The sequence below is a fragment of the Pleurodeles waltl genome, chromosome 1_2 (genome assembly GCF_031143425.1).
Source record: "Pleurodeles waltl isolate 20211129_DDA chromosome 1_2, aPleWal1.hap1.20221129, whole genome shotgun sequence".
In the NCBI taxonomy this organism is placed as follows: domain Eukaryota; kingdom Metazoa; phylum Chordata; class Amphibia; order Caudata; family Salamandridae; genus Pleurodeles; species Pleurodeles waltl.
The window spans coordinates 663663051-663681763 of record NC_090437.1 but is presented as its reverse complement, the minus strand read 5'-3'; the positions used below and the strand labels follow the sequence as shown (position 1 = coordinate 663681763).

The 18713-nt window shown below is 43.2% G+C and overlaps 1 protein-coding gene across 4 annotated transcripts in view; it reads right to left on the bottom strand.

Moving 5' to 3' along the window:
* The window catches only part of ANAPC10 (anaphase promoting complex subunit 10), a 275914-nt gene that overhangs the window by 153903 nt on the left and 103298 nt on the right, over positions 1-18713 (bottom strand). For all 4 annotated transcript variants that reach the window (XM_069242599.1, XM_069242602.1, XM_069242600.1 and 1 more), the window contains one exon: positions 15393-15513. In XM_069242599.1, coding sequence (XP_069098700.1) covers positions 15393-15513 — 121 coding nt within the window. The remainder of the gene's footprint in view (positions 1-15392; positions 15514-18713) is intronic.

Below are 18713 nucleotides of genomic sequence, written 5' to 3'. Positions count from 1 at the left end.
TTCAATGTTTCAAACTAAATAGTGTAGGGGCATTTTAATAGAAATCTGAGATGACAGCACAATTATTAGGTCGAGCCTAGGCAGCGCGCATGTACTGTCTCTTGACATGCTGTAATCTAATTCTGTGGGCTTTCACCACGTCCATCACACACCCATCACTTTCATTCATTCCTTGGCCTGCCTTTCAAAATTCATTTGGTTTGTTAGGTTGGTGCTTTAGGTTTGGCCCACCTTGAGGCTGTTTTGTTACCGCCTTGGAGACTGACCCTGTTAAAATGGATTATTGCACAATCGGCCATATACCTTAGTGTCTCTGCTTCGCCACGTGGCGGTATGTTGTTTCTTCCTCTGGCATCTCTCGGTTTCTTTGTGGTGTGTGCACTTGACAAAGGCTGCAAGCTGGAGGGGCATTCTTTTTTATTTATTTATATAGCGTGAACTCCACTGGAAGACTGAAGCACGTTGCATGACCACTGTTAAATTTGCAGCCCCATTCCTGAATTCTTCCCAAGTTTATCAGTTAAAAAATATACAAACGGGTGCCTTTTAAACAGGAAAACCACAAGGGAAACTCTCAATGCAGCTCTCCCCAGCACAGCAGGAGTGCTGATACGACAATTTTCACTGCACCCAGGGAAACTTGCCCCATAATGCTTTGCAGGGCATTCCTTTTACAATACATTTTTGCCCATAACTCAGCATGTGGTGGTCCTAGGATGGTGGGACTACCACTGAAATGTTCAGCACGACATGCTCTTTCTGTCCAGCTCATCTTCTGGGTACCTATGCTAGGTGGGGGGGGGGGGGTAAAATCTTGACCTCTCCCACCATTAAACGTCTTAATAAGCTCTTGCATGGCTGGAGCTTTTGCTTTACAGCTGGGATTAGTTTGTGTTCTAAGGGCCTTCTTTGTAATATTCTAACAGGCCTAACAGGCCTGAAAATGTGTAATGCACAATGCTCTCTACGGGCTGAATATATGGTTACACTGTAATGCTCTTTGTCCTTCTCTTTGTATGTGGTTATGCCCTTTAGGGGCTGACTATATGGTTACATGGCCATATTTCTTCCAAATGCTAATTTTATTGTGGTGCCCTCTAGGGGATGTTCTGACCATTACAGTCTAATGCCAAGTGTAAAAGGGAATGCACAAACACAGTTTATCTCTGATAAAGGTTTAGTATACTACATATCTAAATACTTATAAGGTCCCACAGGCGAGACCCATTGGCGAAGCCAATGCTTGTTTCTCTTGCATTCAGCCATGGCAGGCCTTCTCAATTAGTGCCTAAGTATAGGATGGGCACATCACTCACATCATAGGTGCTTAAAGTGAATACCTGGCCCCTCCAAGCGTACATCAGTGTGCTCTGTGGAGTGCAGACGCCAACGGGATTAGAGGCATGGGTAATGTGGGTGTAGGCCACTGGCTATAGGGACAGGGGTTGACAAAAAACCAGGGGCTGACAAACAACCAGGGGCAACCCTGTTACCTAGAAACAAGGGAAAATTTCAAATATTAAACAACAAATAGGTTCCTCTGCATTCAATGTATCCCAATACTGGTTTACAGGGCCCTAGTTAGGCACTAGGGAAGCCCATCATTTGAATTAATCAACATTCAAAAGTAACTAAAATACAGACATATAATTAGGGCAAGAAAAAAATTGAAAGATAAACCACATTTATTAATAAGTGCTCCTGGTGTAGGTGCCGTGAAAGTGGAACAGCGACAAAGTGATAGTTGAACATAGTACAAATGAAAAGGATTTCAACAGGGAACCAACAACAAAATCAGCCTCAGCGTAAATTGGAAAAAAAGCTTCTGCTGAAGTACTCAAGTCTTATAAATTCTTATCAGTGCGAACCCGGTCCCTTCACTGGGCTATTGATACTAATAAACAAGAGTAACAGGATCTTTGTTACCCAAGATATGAAAGAGAATCACTGAAGTAATGGATGCCTTTCATATGTTGCAAAAATATTTATCCGTTCGTTTTTGTTCCTTACCTTGATTGTTTGTTAACAATATCGTCTGTTGACACTTATAAGCAACACATTGTTGTAAATTGAACAATTACTCAAAAAGCAGGTGGACAGAAATACATTTTGACTTTCCAAAGAGCTCACCCGCAGTTCAATTTTTGTGTGGGAATTTACACCAAATCAAAAACAGAAATACATATTCAATTTAAATTATTAAGAGTGAATGTATTTAATTTACAAATGAGTTAAACAGTACAGGGACTTGCCTGAAATTGAAGAGAGTTTAGCAATGTAAAAAGTTAATTAGTAGCACCTTGAAAATAAAAGGCGACTTATGCCTCATTTAAAAATATTTTAGGATTTGTTTTCCAAATCTACAGAGCACGTTGACTCTGGTCAACGTGAATGCCAGAACCACAAAGGGTGCTAAATTACAAAAATACTGTGGAGCCACGTAAATGGTAGAATGTGCTACACAAATTCACGTAACATTGCAGTAATATAACCAGCTTTAAAAAGCTTGAACAGTTATTTTAGAATTTGAATAACAATATATGTAAGTTGATGGTCGTCATATTGTATTGACATCCACGATCATAATTACTATTTTTGTAAGTTATTTGACTCAAAGAGTTATACAAATGTACCAGTCTTCCATAAAGAAGTTGACATCATCTGCAGACTTATCTGGAAAAAGCTTCAGTTGCAGAAATTGCATTTTACACAAATTATATCCATCTAATTTGCAATCGAAAGAGTTCCCAAGTACTCTAAAGAGTTTAGACACTGAACAGCATAGCATAGAAAAAATCATATTAATATTTAGCCTCTGGCAAATTTTCTAAATAGCGCCAAGCCCTCCCTCCAAAAAAAAACCCTAACAATGTGCGACTTTTTTCTGTAAAAACGTAGATATCATTTTTTATTGCAAAATTAAAGAAACACTGCAGCCTACAGGTGAGACACAGTCAATAAATCTAGAGAGTAATAGTTATTACCTCAGAGCCCTAAAATATTGACAAATTGCTTACTTTAGTCAGATTCAATTCTAAAATAAGCAGGTTTGACTCGTGTGGATCGCTTGAAATATAAATGAAAATGTACATGAACCTGGTCCTAATGCAACTAAGTTGCAAAGAAAAAACAATTATAAACTATATTGATATAAGTTCCCTTCACATTTAATAACAACCCACACTTGTAGACCCAATCTTGTGTAAAACACAATCCTTAAACTATAGTAACAACCGATTCATACTTAAGAGATCTAGTTGCCTCTTTTTGTCGCCAAATTGAAGGAATACGAACGATGCCAGTAGACATTCTGTGAGTGCGAGTCCAAGAGGGCTCGCAACACTAATGACACACAGTGTAAAGCAAAATGCATCTCCTGTGCCCTCTGGACTAATGAAGAACTAAGGCTGATCCAGGTGAACATTAATGTTACTGAAACCCGATTTAAGCAAAGGTGGGGCTGGCAGGTTGCTTCCAGAATGAGGCATAATGTAGCGCAGTTAAATAGCGGTGGGCAATTTTTTTTTTTTTTTTACAAGGTTGAAGTTACCACCTTTCAATATTACTCTGCAGAATGTGCACAGCACTGAAGAAATACATGTATTCTGCAGATTAACAGGCATCAATAGCTTTTAATCCAAGGGCAATCCCAGAGTCGCTCATTTACTCAGGCCTACATCCAAAAGTATCTTCAACAGACACACAACACACATAAAATACCAAGTTACCCACTGTGAACTTTTAGTACATCGTCGGTTAAATATGTGATGACATCATAAACGTGCATCGGCCTGAACCAAAGCAAAACACCATCTGTTGGGGCAATTGCTGGTCAAAGACTCAGTACCTATGTTGTACTAACTATAAGGGGCACACGCCTATCACAGAACTCCTTGTACTTGGACTGAGGCTGCACAAAACACACTAGAGCAAGTGCAATGTTTGGATTACAAATATGACTGGCAGTGCTTAATTTGTGCTTCTTGTTTCCGGTGCAGAGCACCGGCCCTTATTTTTGAGGTATTGCACTTATTGTTCTGCTTCAATCATTTACTGCGAGCAAAAGACACATATGGGAAAGACGGAGGAAGAGAAAAACTAAAAAGAGTTACGAAGAGGAAAAGCAGAAAGCTGCAAGAGAGATCTTAAGGGTCAGGGAATGGCTTTAAATGGATTGAAGAGGCCTGAGATGGGTTCAGGATTACGGTGCCTCAGTATTTCGTGCTCGGACATTTAATTGCAACAGCCAAGTGTTTAAGAAGAGGGCTTTGGGCACCGGCACGTTTTTATTCACAAATTAAGCACTGATAATTGGTACATCTGCACCGAGCTCCCACAATGTATGCTTTAAACATTTTGTAAAGGGAGGGTATGCAAAAAAAAATCTGCGCAAAAAATAACAGTAAATTCAGTAATAATGGTACCATGGAGAGGGACTAATTCATATAATCAGTGAACGGCTTGCGAAGGTTAGAAATGTGGCCTTTCTGGAAGGCAAATCAAGCTTTTCAACTTCACACACCAGACTTGCACATAAAAGTGGAGCTGTGTGGGGAAGGACACAATTGGATGCATAATTTTACTGAAGCAATATGCAGTACATTCATTTACAATCCTAGATGTAATGATCACCTTTTGGGAAGGTCGCATTTCATGCCAGAAAATTTTATCCAATCCTATGATTGGACCCTCCGTGGTGATCTAAGTGTACAGTGCTGACTCGAAGAGAGCAAAAATACTTACAAACCAACTTGTAGCTACTAAAAGAAGACAATAGGCCTCAATCTACTACCGAAGACAGGGGCATCATGGAGCCCGAGCGACAAACAGCTAGCCTGAGACTTCAGAACTGGGACCATTACGTGGAATTCTATAAAATATCTACTTGCAAAGGGGACTAGATGTTTCAGAATTAACTTTTCCCGTAAAAATCCTTTGTTCCATTTGATGTCAAGCAATGAGGAGACAATTATATCAGACCTATGATAATAGCCTCTCTGATATTGCTAGGGCTCGTACAAAGTCAGGGTTCAGATTCTAGCAAAGGTCTGATTATCAACTTTACTAAACAAAAGTTCTAGTTATTTCAAATCTTTGAAGAATCACATGCTCTGCGTTTGCACAACATCTGTTTGTGAATGCGTTGAGTTTATTTTAGCTTTCTGATCACTGTAGGGCTCTGAATATGTTAATACTTGTGTTACGTCCTGATTACAGCAGAGTTCAGGCTACTCCACTGTTCTATTTCTTACTTTAGTTTCTGCGGAAGAATCGGTGAGACTTACTCTAGCGGATTTACTTCTAAGCATTCACATAGCACAGGCTATATCTATGATCGGATATTTTCAATTTAAACTCCTGAATGTCATGTCAAAATGTTATGGGCTCTCTATGTAAACAAGTTTGCTTTACACAAGCAAATTATGATTTTTCACACATAGAAGGATTTACTAGGATGAAGATTTCATTGTGAGCAAAACTACTCACATGTGCTCTAAGTAGACAGTAAGAGGTTGTTGCAAGACTGGAGTGCCATGTAAGTTTGTGCACACTAGCAAACGTATAGGACACTTACATGTTTAAGGGGATTCAACAACGTCTCTCCAACCCCTTCCCTCCTAGGTCAGGAATTTACTTTTGACGAGGGTAGGAGTAAATCTTTATCAAGTGTGAGAAGGAAATGTCTCCACAGAGGGGTGGGGGGTTGGAGAGAGAGAGAGTGTGCGTGCGTGCTTGGGGGTGGGGGGGGGGGGGCTGCGTATGTTTGGGGAAACCACCCCTATGGAAAAATAAATAAAAGTTATAGCAGGTGCATTTGTACCTGCTCAGTAGATTATTGAATAAAAAAATATACGCATGAATATTTGATCCTGTTAAAATGGCATTCTCAGATGTTTGCTACAAGTATGTCTGGAAACGTGCAACATTCGTAGGCCTCTGTAAACTCTTGCAAATTACTAAAAGTAAAAAATCTGAACAAATTCTAGGTCACAGACTATCGTCTGTCTGTCACGTATAAATTTGCAGACGCCAGCGTTGGTCTGGCTGTTATACTGAATGCCCCACCACGCGATAATATGAGTGGTCCGCATACTTGGGGGCCGACATACATCTGTAGCGGTACAGACTGGGGTTATTCTATAACTTAAAGTATACTTACATCAGTCAAGATGATGGGAGGTAATCGTTAATCTGTATTTGCCAATCCCAGTTGGACTGGCGGGGACGCAGTGCACGTCCTGGCACATCCATGGGGTGGAATCAAATAGTCATTTTGTTGTATTATTTCTGTCCGTGGGTATATTGGGCCATTATTGGTATCTGTTGTTTCTTCTGAGTTCTTAGTTTTGCAGCTACAGAGGGGTGGAGCAGTATGGGGGGGGGAGGGGTGGGCACACAAGACCTGACTACCATATGACATGGGGGGTGATTACAAATTTTAACCTGGAATATCCGGAGACTAGGAACATACAAGAAAATGTATAGCGTCTTGTCCTTCCTTAAACATCATAACATTGAAATTGCATGCTTACAAGAAACTCGCCTAGATGACACAGGCACCACAAGATTGGCTAAAAAATGTCAAGGACAGGTGCATCACGCCTCTTTCTCTACATATGCTAGAGGCGTTTTGATATGCATGGCACCAGTCACAGGGGTCTCCAACCTTTTCTGTAGTAAAAGCTACTTATGTTGGTGAAAATCATCCAGAGATATGAATATTGCTAGAATTTTAATACTGACCACATCAGGCAAGTTTAAAATGTTTGAAGTATAAACTTTTCAGTTTTTGTAGGCTGGGCTACACACAGGAGAGCTACTGGTGGCTCACGAGCTACTCATTGGAGACCCCTGCACCAGGCGTTTTATTCGATGGAATGGCTCTCGTACTATTAAACACTTATGCCCCAGCTTTTTAACTCAGTGCAGGACCTGATGACCTAAGAGGCCCACTCACCCCTACTGTGGTTGGGGGATTTTAATAGTATGCTTGACCCACATCTAGAGAGGACTCCGACTAGAACAGGTACGAAGCCTCATATGATGACGGCACTCCCGGCGGTTATGGCTAATATCGGGTTGGTAGACGTATGGCGGATAAAACATCCCACACAGACACTGTACACTTGCTTCTCTGCAAAGCACAACACCAATAGCAGGCTGGACAGGGTGTTAGTGGCTTAGGTTCCCTAAGCTAGAGGACGTACATATAATGCATATGGCGTGCTTTCTGTCTGACCATGCACCCGTTTGTTGCTCAGTGACATGGGGGGCAGCGAGACAGGACTCCATGTATTGGCTGGTGCCCAAAGACATACTAGAAGACCCACTGGGAAGAGAGGCCCTATCTCTCTTACTGATAGGATATTTTGTGACACATTGGAGTTCTTCTGGGAGTAAATCTACAGAATGGGAGGCACCCAAAGCAGTCCTGAGGGGCACATGTATGGGGCTGACTTGTGGAGTCTGCCGACAGCTTTAAGCGGACTTAAAAACAGAGGAACTCACACTACCGATGGTGCAGACAACACATCCACCTACTTCTGCCACAACCAGAGAGGAACGTAGAGTACATGGGCACATAACAGACATTTGGGAACGGCTTGACAAGTACACCTTGAGACAATACCGGCAAAAATTACACCGGGAGGGTGACAAATATGGATGTCTCTTAGTCTGATTTTACTTAGGTAACAGACCAACCCACTCACGATGCACATATCAACTCCGGATAATACTAGAGTTACCTGCAGAGCAAGTATTACGGACCTGTTTTCTAATCATTTGTGACAAGTGTAGATGGCAGACCCGTTGATCGATGTCTGCAGGTACAATCTGTTCTTAGAGGGCCTAGACGTTTCTACTCTAGAGGCAGCAGCTTGGGAGGCATTAGACAAACAAAGCTGAAAGAGCTTAGAGCTGTACTTGGCATAGACCCCCGGCAGTGACAGGTTTCCATCCGCATTTCACCAAGTATTCTCGGCTACGCTGAGACAAGGGCTCCTAGAGGTTTTCCTAGAGTCCTGGGGTGCCAGAGTACTACCACCATCCAAGCGGGAGGGTGAGATCTGCATGCTCCTTAAACCAGGGGGCAGGCAGACAACCCTGCGGCATACAGGCCCCTCACAATGATAAAGTCTGATGTGAAGGTGCTCTGAAAACTACTAGCTAACCAGCTATCGCCCCTCATGTCATGCCTGGTTTATGAGGATCAATGCTGTTTTATATCTGGGAGGAGTACTGGCATGAACCTATGGCGGCTTACAAATGCCCCCCACAAGGTCAAATGTGGAGATGAAGAGATTACCCTGGTGGCGGTCGATCAGGCAAAAGCATTCAACACTGCACTGGGGATACTTGATTCAGGTACTGAGCATTTTGGGTCTTGGACCCCGCTTTTGCATGTGGGTTCGGCTAGTTTATACTGATCCAAGTGCTAGGGTGAGAGTGGGGTGTTACTGCTCAGAGGCATGGGCACTGACCTGTGGAACCCGACAAGGCTGCCTATTGTCACCACTCCTGTTTGCGCTTGCAAAAGAGCCACTAGTCATTTGGGCGCATATGGAGTGTGGGATTGGGGTGTAGTGATTGGAGACACTCGATATATCATTTCGCTATATGCGGATGATGCCTTATTTGATCTCTCCTCATTCCGGGCTGCGTTACCTAAATTATTAGAGTTGCTGGATGTTTTCGGAAATTTGTCTGGCCTCCGCCTTAATCGCAGTAAATCAAAGCTCTTCCCACTGGCTTCCCTTGCAGGAGTACTGGTGGACAGTCTACCTATGGATGGCCTGTGCTGGGACTCACAATAACTATGGCTGAATATAGAAAGGATCTTAGAGGCGATGAGGTCATCCGTGGCCTTTTGGAATACATTGCCACTATCCTTAATAGGAAGAATGGCAACAGCCAAAATGGTCCTACTACCTAGGATGCTGTATGCACTGCAGAAGTCGCTCTGTCCCCTTCCGCCAAACATTTTCAAACAGTTAGACACCATCCTGGTTTCTCTACTTTGGGCTGGTTGTCACTGCAGGGAGGCATTGACAACAATGACCAAACAATACGAGTCCGGACCTGTATTATTATGCGGCACACCTTCAACAGGGTCGCCGGCTTGACCCAGGTGACAATTGGGAGAAACGCCTACCAGCTGGTAGAGCCGAGGCAGAAAGATTGCTGGCACTATTAATGGAGGACACAGGGGTCTAACAGGGCCTTCCCTATATAGTTCGTCAAGCGGCTTTACTATGGCACCGATATGTGCGTTCCGCATTCAAAAGGGAGTCATTACACACAGAGAAGCCGATTTGGACACTGAAGCGGGTCAGACAGATAATGGAGCACGTCATATCAGGTATGGCAGGTGGGATGTACACTTACTTAGGTAACCTACACCCCAGGGAGACATTTATATCTTTTGAGGAGGCATGCCAGGAATTTGCCCTGGGTACTAGTCATTTTCTGCACCATGCAACCCTGATGGAAATGGCCAGAGTGGTTTGGCTGTCCTATCCTGCAGCACCCAGCCCCTCACACACACTGCCTTATAAGATGCAGGTTAAGTCGCCACATGATAACTTAGCTGTACAGAGCTATGCGTGCAGATGCAGTGGGACCTCCGCCCCGTGCGGCTTGGGACCTAGATATGGACAAACCGTTAGATGACCGGTACTGGGGGCGAGTAAATGAGATAACCCACACTGTTTCCTGTAACACCAGATTTAAATTGGTGCACTACAATTTCCTTCACAGGACATATATTACCCCTAGGAACATGCACCAAATAGACCCAACATGCTCTGACAGATGCTCGCGCTGTGGTGCCAATGGGGCAGGGTTTATGCATTTAGCTTGGCAGTGCCACTTAGTGCAGGAATTCTGGAAACTGGTGGCAGTCGACACTACTAGAACAATGAGATTGCTTATGATACTCTCTCTTCAATCCTGCCTACTCGATAACATAAAGCGGCCTAACAGTTGGAAGATACCATAAAATTCCCACAGTTGGCTCTAGGATTAGCAAGGCGGCAGGTCGCTATCCCCTGGATGGGGCAGAGGGCACCTGAGCTTACCCTGTGGCTTAAATATGTCTCAGAATGGTAGTTAGCTGACGTCATACAAATGCAGCCCCATAGACGGGACAACTGGATAAATGAAGACCTAGCTGATTGGAGGGCCCTGATTAAAATACTAATAGATCCCGACATGGCTACAACCACTACAAATAGTGATTGTACAAGTGGGGAGGGGAAGTGACACATTAACAGTGTTGTTAACACTCTGAGCGTCACCGTACCTCCATGGTACACATGTAGGATGATCCGGTTAACAATTGGGGGAAGAGGACTGTACTGTATCACTAGAATTATTTATGGCAACATTGAATTGTATCCCATGACCTATTTTTTTCATGTTGCAAATTTCTGAATGCTGCTTGTTCGTAATGGGCTGTTTTGAAAAACCTAAAATAAAAGTTATTAAAAAAAAAATTGAGGTCCAGGTATATGCTTGCATAGGTCTCTTTCAATAATATTAAGGAGGTCATGGTGCATTTGTTTCTTGGAAGATGAAGGGAATAGAGACAGGAGAAACTATAGGCATACTACCTGTAGATTTGAAAATAAACACACTGTGAAATATTAAGGATAGACTTAAAGCACTGGATGTTTCATAGGACCACATGCTTGAATCATCACCACTATCAAGCTTGGAGTCTCACCATATGTATAGAAGTGGAGTATTATGCAATGATGCTGGTTACCCTTCCCTATGTAATACTCTCACAATACCCCAAAGATGGCACTTTGATTCACAATAATACAATTTTATCTCAGTCCTGGTAGTGTGACAAAGAGCAGTCAGGCTTTGGTAGAGGAACAAGTGTTAAGCATGCCAAAGTATCAACATGGACGATAAGTAATTGGAGCGCCTCGAAAGAAATCCAACACCAATTTATACAAATAAAGCAGATTATTATTATATTAATTTAGACACAAAAACAAAGTAAATCAGATACGTATAACTGGAGTAATGGAATTTCAAGTGAAAAATAATTGAATACAGTTCAACTTCAAAATGTTACTATTGAGGTCAATGGGAAAATACCTACTGACACTCAGCCACTTGGAGGAAAGATCATGCACGTCCCAGGACCAAGCTGCGACAGTCAGACCAATTTTACCTGGCTTGTGGGGCTTGGGTGCAGAGGTGTCCTGGCTGTCCTTGGTGCTGAACCCGGAAGCCACGGGTGCTGATAAATGGGACTTATGACACACTGTCACTTGCAGGTTGTCCTGGGGAAAACGGTAGCCGGCTGTAACTTTGTGGAGAGCTGGACTACACTTCCTACAATGGACTGGACCACCTGCTTTGGGCGATCCCTCGGAGGGAATGATGGGCAGCGCATCCTTGGTTCTGGTAGGTGCTTTTTACCTGAAGTGAGCAGGGGACTAATGGCATTAGTCCAAGGGAGCCTGATCTTGCCTTTGGCTCACAAAGGGCTCCCTCTTGCTGGGGGAATTGGACTTTGGTCCAGGAAAAGTCGCTTTTGAGCAGTTCCAGAAAGGTTGCCACAGGTTCAAGGTATCTCGCCTTTGGTTTGTGCAGGATTCTGTCATCGTCAATGTAGATCTCCTGTCCTTTCTTCGCAAGTTGCTGCCGATCTGAGGTTCTGGTGGCAGGGGTATCCCCTAAATCCTAGATTTAGGGGCGTTAGGATGTGGGTTCAAGTACATGGGCTACTAGCCACAGTGGATAACCCGCCCCTGGGGTGATCACATCCAGGGGTTGTGGCACCTTTTCTATCCAGAACCCTTAATTTTGCCACTTTTAAAGATGGCAGAAGTCATTCTCACAGACCTGGTAACTCACCCTAGAGGTGCGGCTAGCTTTCTGGGGGGTGTACACCTCCTGACTAACTAATGTTCCCACCTGCCTGGGAGCAAATGTGCCTGGGGCAGGGAGATGGCTTTGTCCTCCACTGGGGGACAGCCTGCTTGCATACCATAGGAGGAGTGCCCTGTGGTGGGGTGTGGTTGTGATCTCCTTCCTGTAGGGGGGTCAGAATTCTGTTTTGGAGGCAGAAATTAGTAGCTGGAAGCCAGAGCACAGGAAAACTGAGGAAACTAGGTGGGCATCTTCTAAGGTCGCCACCTAGGTGCATGCCATATCATCCTCAACACAAGATCCATGTCAGGGGTGAAAAAGGCATGTTGTTTGATACCAAACATGACCCATTTGGGGGGGTACCATAATGGAGCTGGAGACCTCGGGGTTGCCCAGGTGCCATTGCATGTTATCCTGTGGACTGCTTTTCACTTCTAGTGGTCTTTAATAGAAAAGGCCTTTAAAGGGACATATAAACTTGCATTTATATGTCAACACCTTTAATATAATGCATTCTGCTTTCTGGGCTCAAGAGGCCGTCCTAAGAGGTGATTGACATACATTTAAGATAATGCTTTGACTGTGCCACACATGGTGTTGTCACAGTCAAGTTCGGGCAGTTTACAAGGCATCGGCAGTCTGCAAAGGCAGGCCTGCTGAAGGTAGTTTACTTGCACCACTCAGGGTGGAAAAAACTGTGCTTCAGGCACTGGTGACACCTTTAACACCCATGCCCTGGGTACAACTGGTACCATATACTAGTGACTTAAAAGGAAGGGGGGGGGGTTAAAGTCCTTGCCAATTCGGAATACCAAATCACTTATATCAATTTAGCGAGAGAGTTCGAGCACTGGGGCCTGATTGGCAGGTTCCAGTGCATTTCAGAGTCATAACCAACATCATCTGGAGCCAAAAGTGTGGGGGTGACCATCCAACTGCACCATACAATTAAAAAAGCAGTGCAATAAAAACATAGAATGGTAAGGCTTCAAATGCTGTCCTTTTTGTAAGCCACTCACTTCACTGAAAAGAAAGGGCGAAACTTACACAAATGAGGGCAGAGTTGAACCTTCACCTCTTGGCCTAGGGGCCACCATACCTCACATTGATATTGCATGTTGTGTGTGATGGGAATCTCGGAGCTCTGTTCAGTTACTTCAGATAAATCTACTTTTGGTAATTTCCGGGAAGGACCCAGAACACTAATTCTCAGGCTCAAAAAAGCTTCCAAAAGGGAGCATTCGAAGCACAGATGTCCAGAAAATGATCATGAGAGGAAAGACCACAAACCTCCAAGTGCCACCAGCCAAAATTCTCACTGTTGGGATGGAAATATCCCTTACATGGTAAACTAGTGTATTCTCCTAACCATAGTGTTCAACTGCAGGTGAATCTGACTAATTTTTGGCTCTAATTTCGCATGAAAAGACGCCTAAGAGTGTCTTTGACAACTCAAGGTCTAGGACCTGTCCTGTGACCTCAGAGGCCACATCAAATATTCCCTACAAGAAGACAATGAACTACTGTCCTTGTTCTGGGTGTCACAAATAAAGCAGTGGTTGCAGCATATCATGTTTTGTGACTCTTTAGTGTGACAATATCTTTTTAACTGTTTCAGTGAGTGTGGCCTACTAACTCTAATGTATAAAGTTCTGCTATTATGTGAAACCTAGAGCCTTGCTACTGTGTCATTGCTGAGCAGATAGCCTGATATACCCAGGGGATGCCCCTCTCAAAGAGTGCTTGAAATATTAATTAAAAAAACGAAAGACCAGCTGAGTCTGTGTCAACATCGACACTGAATACAAGACCTAATATGCAGAATATTGCTGGAAGTAGCTTCTAGGCCACGCTGAACCATATGCAATAAATGAAATAAGGTGAAAAAATAATCCAAAAATACAGTTTTTATTGCCTGAGCCCTCATTTCATGGATAATGCATCTTAAAAATGTGACTGCAGACATCCATCAGAATATTGACACATGAAGTTGTCATCAACATAAATGTAATATAAACGTCATGAAAATACACTTTTAGGATGTAACACAATGTATTCTCCTTCTCTCTGAAGAGGAGGCACTGTACATAAGTCTAGGACATTTGGTGATAAACCGATTTTCAAATACATTTAAACCTCTGGTAGTCATATGAGTAGGGTAAGACATTATTCTCGAAGTTACTGTCTAAGCAACCAATAACTTCCACCAAGAAGCGAAGTTCAAGTGCCTATAGTCAAGTGTACTTCTCAATTGAAAGGCCAATCGAAAAAATCAAAATTCACAATCCAGTAGCCAAATACCAACCTAATAGTCTATTAAAGTTCTACATTTAAGCTAATAGCCAAAACTCCAGTAACCAGAACACTGGAATCTGTATGCATTGTATGCAGAAAATCATTTGGCATTAAGCTTATTTCTATTGCATTTTGGCTGACCGGGAACCTACCATAGTGAGATATTAGGTGATTTGCTCAGGATCACACAATGTGGTCAAGCAGAGACGCAAAGATTGGAACACAAATCTCCACAGTCGACAATTTAGTCATCATAGCATTTCTTGCCCCCAAGGGTATTTCGTTTTTTTTGGTGGTAATGGGTGGCTTTCACTGAGCGCGTGCAGGTATTCTGCATTTTAATATGGACACACGCAGTAATGAGGACCCGTTTCATCAGGAGTGAGGACTTGCTGCAGAATCAGCAGTGCTTCAGAAAGTCTAGTCAGCAGCCCTTCAGAATACACTTCCACTGTCTGGGAAGTTGTCCTCGCCCTCCATCTTGTACCTTATTTGCACACATATTATTGCTATGAACTTGAGATTAGTATTTCTTTTGAATGTAGCCTAAAGCTCTTCATATTTCTTGAAATAAACGCTCAGCCGTTACTTTTTAGCTTTCAGCCATTGAGCTGATCAACTGACCTGGCCGGAGGAGTTGTCTTGCAGGAGTCTAGCAGCGAACAGACTGCTTGCCTGATTATAGTGCCTATCAAAAATATCTAATATAGCACAATTTTAACAAGTAAATAATGTTGTTCTACAGTCTTGTATCCTCAAACTGCATGCTATCACAAAAATATCCTCTATTTTTCTATAATCCGACCTGACAAATGGACCTTCTCATTTACAAGATCACAATTTATCCTCTCTCCTCTGAAAGACATATTCCTGCAAACTAAGAATACCTAATGTCATCTACCTCATCTATTTATCCGACCAACCACGAGCATGACTGTGCATACTGCAACCCCACCCCCCCACTAATGATCACAACAAACTCCTATCAATTTCATCCACCACCAAGAAACAAACAAATGTATGGAAAGATTAATTCCAGTAGCTAACAATAATAATAATAATGGAATTACCATTAATAGTTGATCTGGAACAGCTGCTCTCCCAAATCCAATCCACACCTCATTTGGGGTTTTAAGCTATTTACAGGAGTAATTACAACGAAAAGATTAAATTTTTACAATACGATACAGACAAGTCAAACCTACCCGAATCTCCTGAAGGTTGTGGAAATTATTTCCCACTCTGACAGAAATTTTGCTGGGGGTGTAGCTTTCATCCGATTTATAGTCTGCATAAATACACAATGTCTTCACTGTTGTCTTCCTTCTGAAAATGAAAAATAAGAGTGGCATTCCTAGGAACAGGGATATTGTACAAGGCTCTTTCTGTATGTTGGATATGGCACCCAAATGATCACTTCTGATGTAGACTCTATTTATCAGTTAATGTTATTTGATTACTAAAAACAGATTACTGATTAGCACCAACATGCACCTGTAGCCATCTTAAGAAAGGTTTTTGAAACTAGTGGGTAGCAATCTTTGTGGGGTGATCAGGTTGACTGAAAAACAATTTATTATAAACCACACACTTCTGTAAAAACAACGGAAGAATTTTTTAAAAATGGAAATGATGTTTAAGAGGCAAAACATTTTACAAACCCTTTTAGCAGATGCAATTGTCAAAACAAGGCCATGTTCCTAATTACGGCATCTGAACGGTCCCTAAAGGAGCTAGCATGACATTACTATAGGATCACTCAGTTTCTAAGTCCTGGGGCGGCTGGGAGACTCCATGTTCAATTCCTCCATAAAACATAATGTATCTGCCACATTAAAGACTGAACATTAAGAACGCCTTATAGGGCAGACCAAGGATGGAAGTGAATAAACTCATTAATGAAGAGTAGCAGAGACAAATTCATGTCTACCTCAGCGTGATTATCAGGAATATCCTGGAGCTCATCAAATAAAAATGTAGGGAGTTTTAAATGGTGTGGTTTTAGGCCCGGAGCCCTCTAGTAACTCACCACCTTTCCCCCTCAGCAGCCTGTGAGCGTGTCTGCCCCTCCCCACAGTTTCGAAGGAGTAGGCCTCCCGATTAAGCATCCCAGCCAGTGCTCCCTGGCGCAAACCCTCTTCTTCCTTCTGTACCCACACCCCTGAGCCAATATTCCAAAGATGCGCCCCCAATGGACATGGAGTTGGAAGGAGAGCCCAGTGAGTCCCGGGGGAAGAGGGACCACCTGGCCAGTGAGTGAACCAGAGATCATTGGGAAGGAGGCACCAGAGGGCAGGGGAGATGACCCAAGGAATTAGAACCTCAGAGGTCTTGGGGGAGAAACAAACAAGGCTGGTGCTTACGTAGTCCTGATTGAGGTGAGTGGGGGACTATAGAGTAGGTTTAAGTATACAAAGGGAATACTGGGGACAGGGATCTAGAGTAATGCTTCTTGGTGGGGGTCGGGCCTTGATGGATGGTATGTATTTAAGGATGATGGAGATAGTCATGCAAGGCAGCTGTTAAGGGAGAAAGGTTTCTGAATACAGATTGGTGTGAAAGACTTAAGGGCAACACTAAAGGGGTATGGATTTTGAATTGGGAGGGTAACGATCAGTTGTCATCAGGTGTCATCTGCAGAAGACACAATTTTGACACCCCACCTTTCAATCACCTTTGACAAAGGGCACATTTTGAGATTGAATAACAAAGGACTAAGGGCCGAGCCCTGGGGCATGCCTTGTTTCAGAGGTAAAATCTCAGAGGAACAAGACTGTTGTATTACCTCAAATGTGCGGTTGTGAAAAAAGGAGGCTATCCATCTTAGGGGGATTCACTAATTCTCAAAGACCATAACCTATCTAGCAATATGCCATTAGACACGGTATCAAAAGCAGCGCTTAGATTTACATTTATCAGCACAGCCATATCACCTTCGTCAATAATGTGCCTAAGCGATTCGGATGCTAAGAATAGAGTGGACTCCGTACTGCAGTGAGGATAGAAACCTGACTGGCCCTTGTGTCCGTGGGTCATTCACCTCAATAAACTGTATCAGCTGCTGACTCACTCATTTCTCATTTTGGCAACAAAAGGCAGCAGCAAGATAGGTCTAAGATTTTCTGGTTTACTGGGATGTAGCGAGGGTTTTTCAAGAGTGGAACCACAATAGATGGTTTCCATTCTCAGGGAACCTGACTCGACTTCAGGGATAAGTTCACCAGATCACAGAGTGCCAGGGCGATAGTCTCCAAACCTCATTTCAGAATCCTATTCTGGCCTAAGTGCAAGGTCAAGTGGAGACCCAGATTTGATCTTAGTAATCACCCGGTGTAGGTCAGTCAGTGACACAGTTTCAAACTTGGTGACACCTTCTTGAGGCTCAATACGAGTAAATCATAATTCGTGGCATCTTGCTTCCCTGAATTCCTGGGGAAAGGAGGTGTAAATCTTATTTATCTTTTCAAAGAAGAATTGAGTGATCTTAGTGCAGCTCTCAATTCAGAGCCACAGTAACGCAGGAATATGTTCTAGGGATGATAAGGACTTCACAATAATGAAGATCTCATGTGCCGAGTTCTGAGTCACATCGTTTTCCTGGGCAACAAAAATTGACTATGGCTTGTTCTATTCTTTTTGTGATAGTCCTTCAAGGCTTTTAAGTAGATCACTCTATCCGTGCCGCTGTAGTTCCTCCGCCACTGACGCTCAACGCAATTACAACTTTTTTTCTGAATTCTAACTCTTCATTGAACCAGTCCGTCAAAGGCTTGGAATGAGCAGAGGAGTGTAGCCCTAATGGTACAAGGTCATTCAAGGTTTTACTAATCCAATCAATGAAGCGTGGTGTTAGATAGACTCACACCATCACTGGTGGTGGGATATAAGGCCTGTAATGCCGATGTAAACGAGTCAGCAGTGACTTTAGACCACTTTCGTGCTGAATGTTGATGCCCTTTAGAGGAAGGGGAAGTGGAGGGAATCAGCTTGATGTGGAAAGGGAGTGCATAGTGATCTTACCAAACCACAGGTATTGGGGAGGAGACGCTCACTCAGAGTGAGTTAGTGAAAATGGGACCTAAAATGTGACAAAACGTAAGGGTTGGAGTGTGCACCAATTGAGTCAGATGACATGCTGCTAAATTATCTACTAGGGCCATGGTATTATGGCAAGAGAGATCCTCAAAATGTAGGTTGAGCTCACCCAAGATGACAAAGTTCAAATACTGTATCGCTATAAACAGAGCAGCCGGGCCAGGTGGGCGATAGATAAGCAAGCCTGCCAGAGTGCAGTTACTGGAGAGTGTTAAAGTAAAGAAAGCAGCCTCACTGCCCTCAATCCCTATTTCTGTAAAGACATAGGGCAATGATTGTTTGAAGATCAGAGCGAGCCCTCCCCCATCTTTGAGATCGTCTGTCCAATCTTGCTAGGGCATAACCAGAAGGGATTACATTGAGAATATCAGAGGCAGATGTGTCCGTGAGCCAGGTTTCTGAGAGAAAGAGTATTCCCGAGCCGTGTTGCA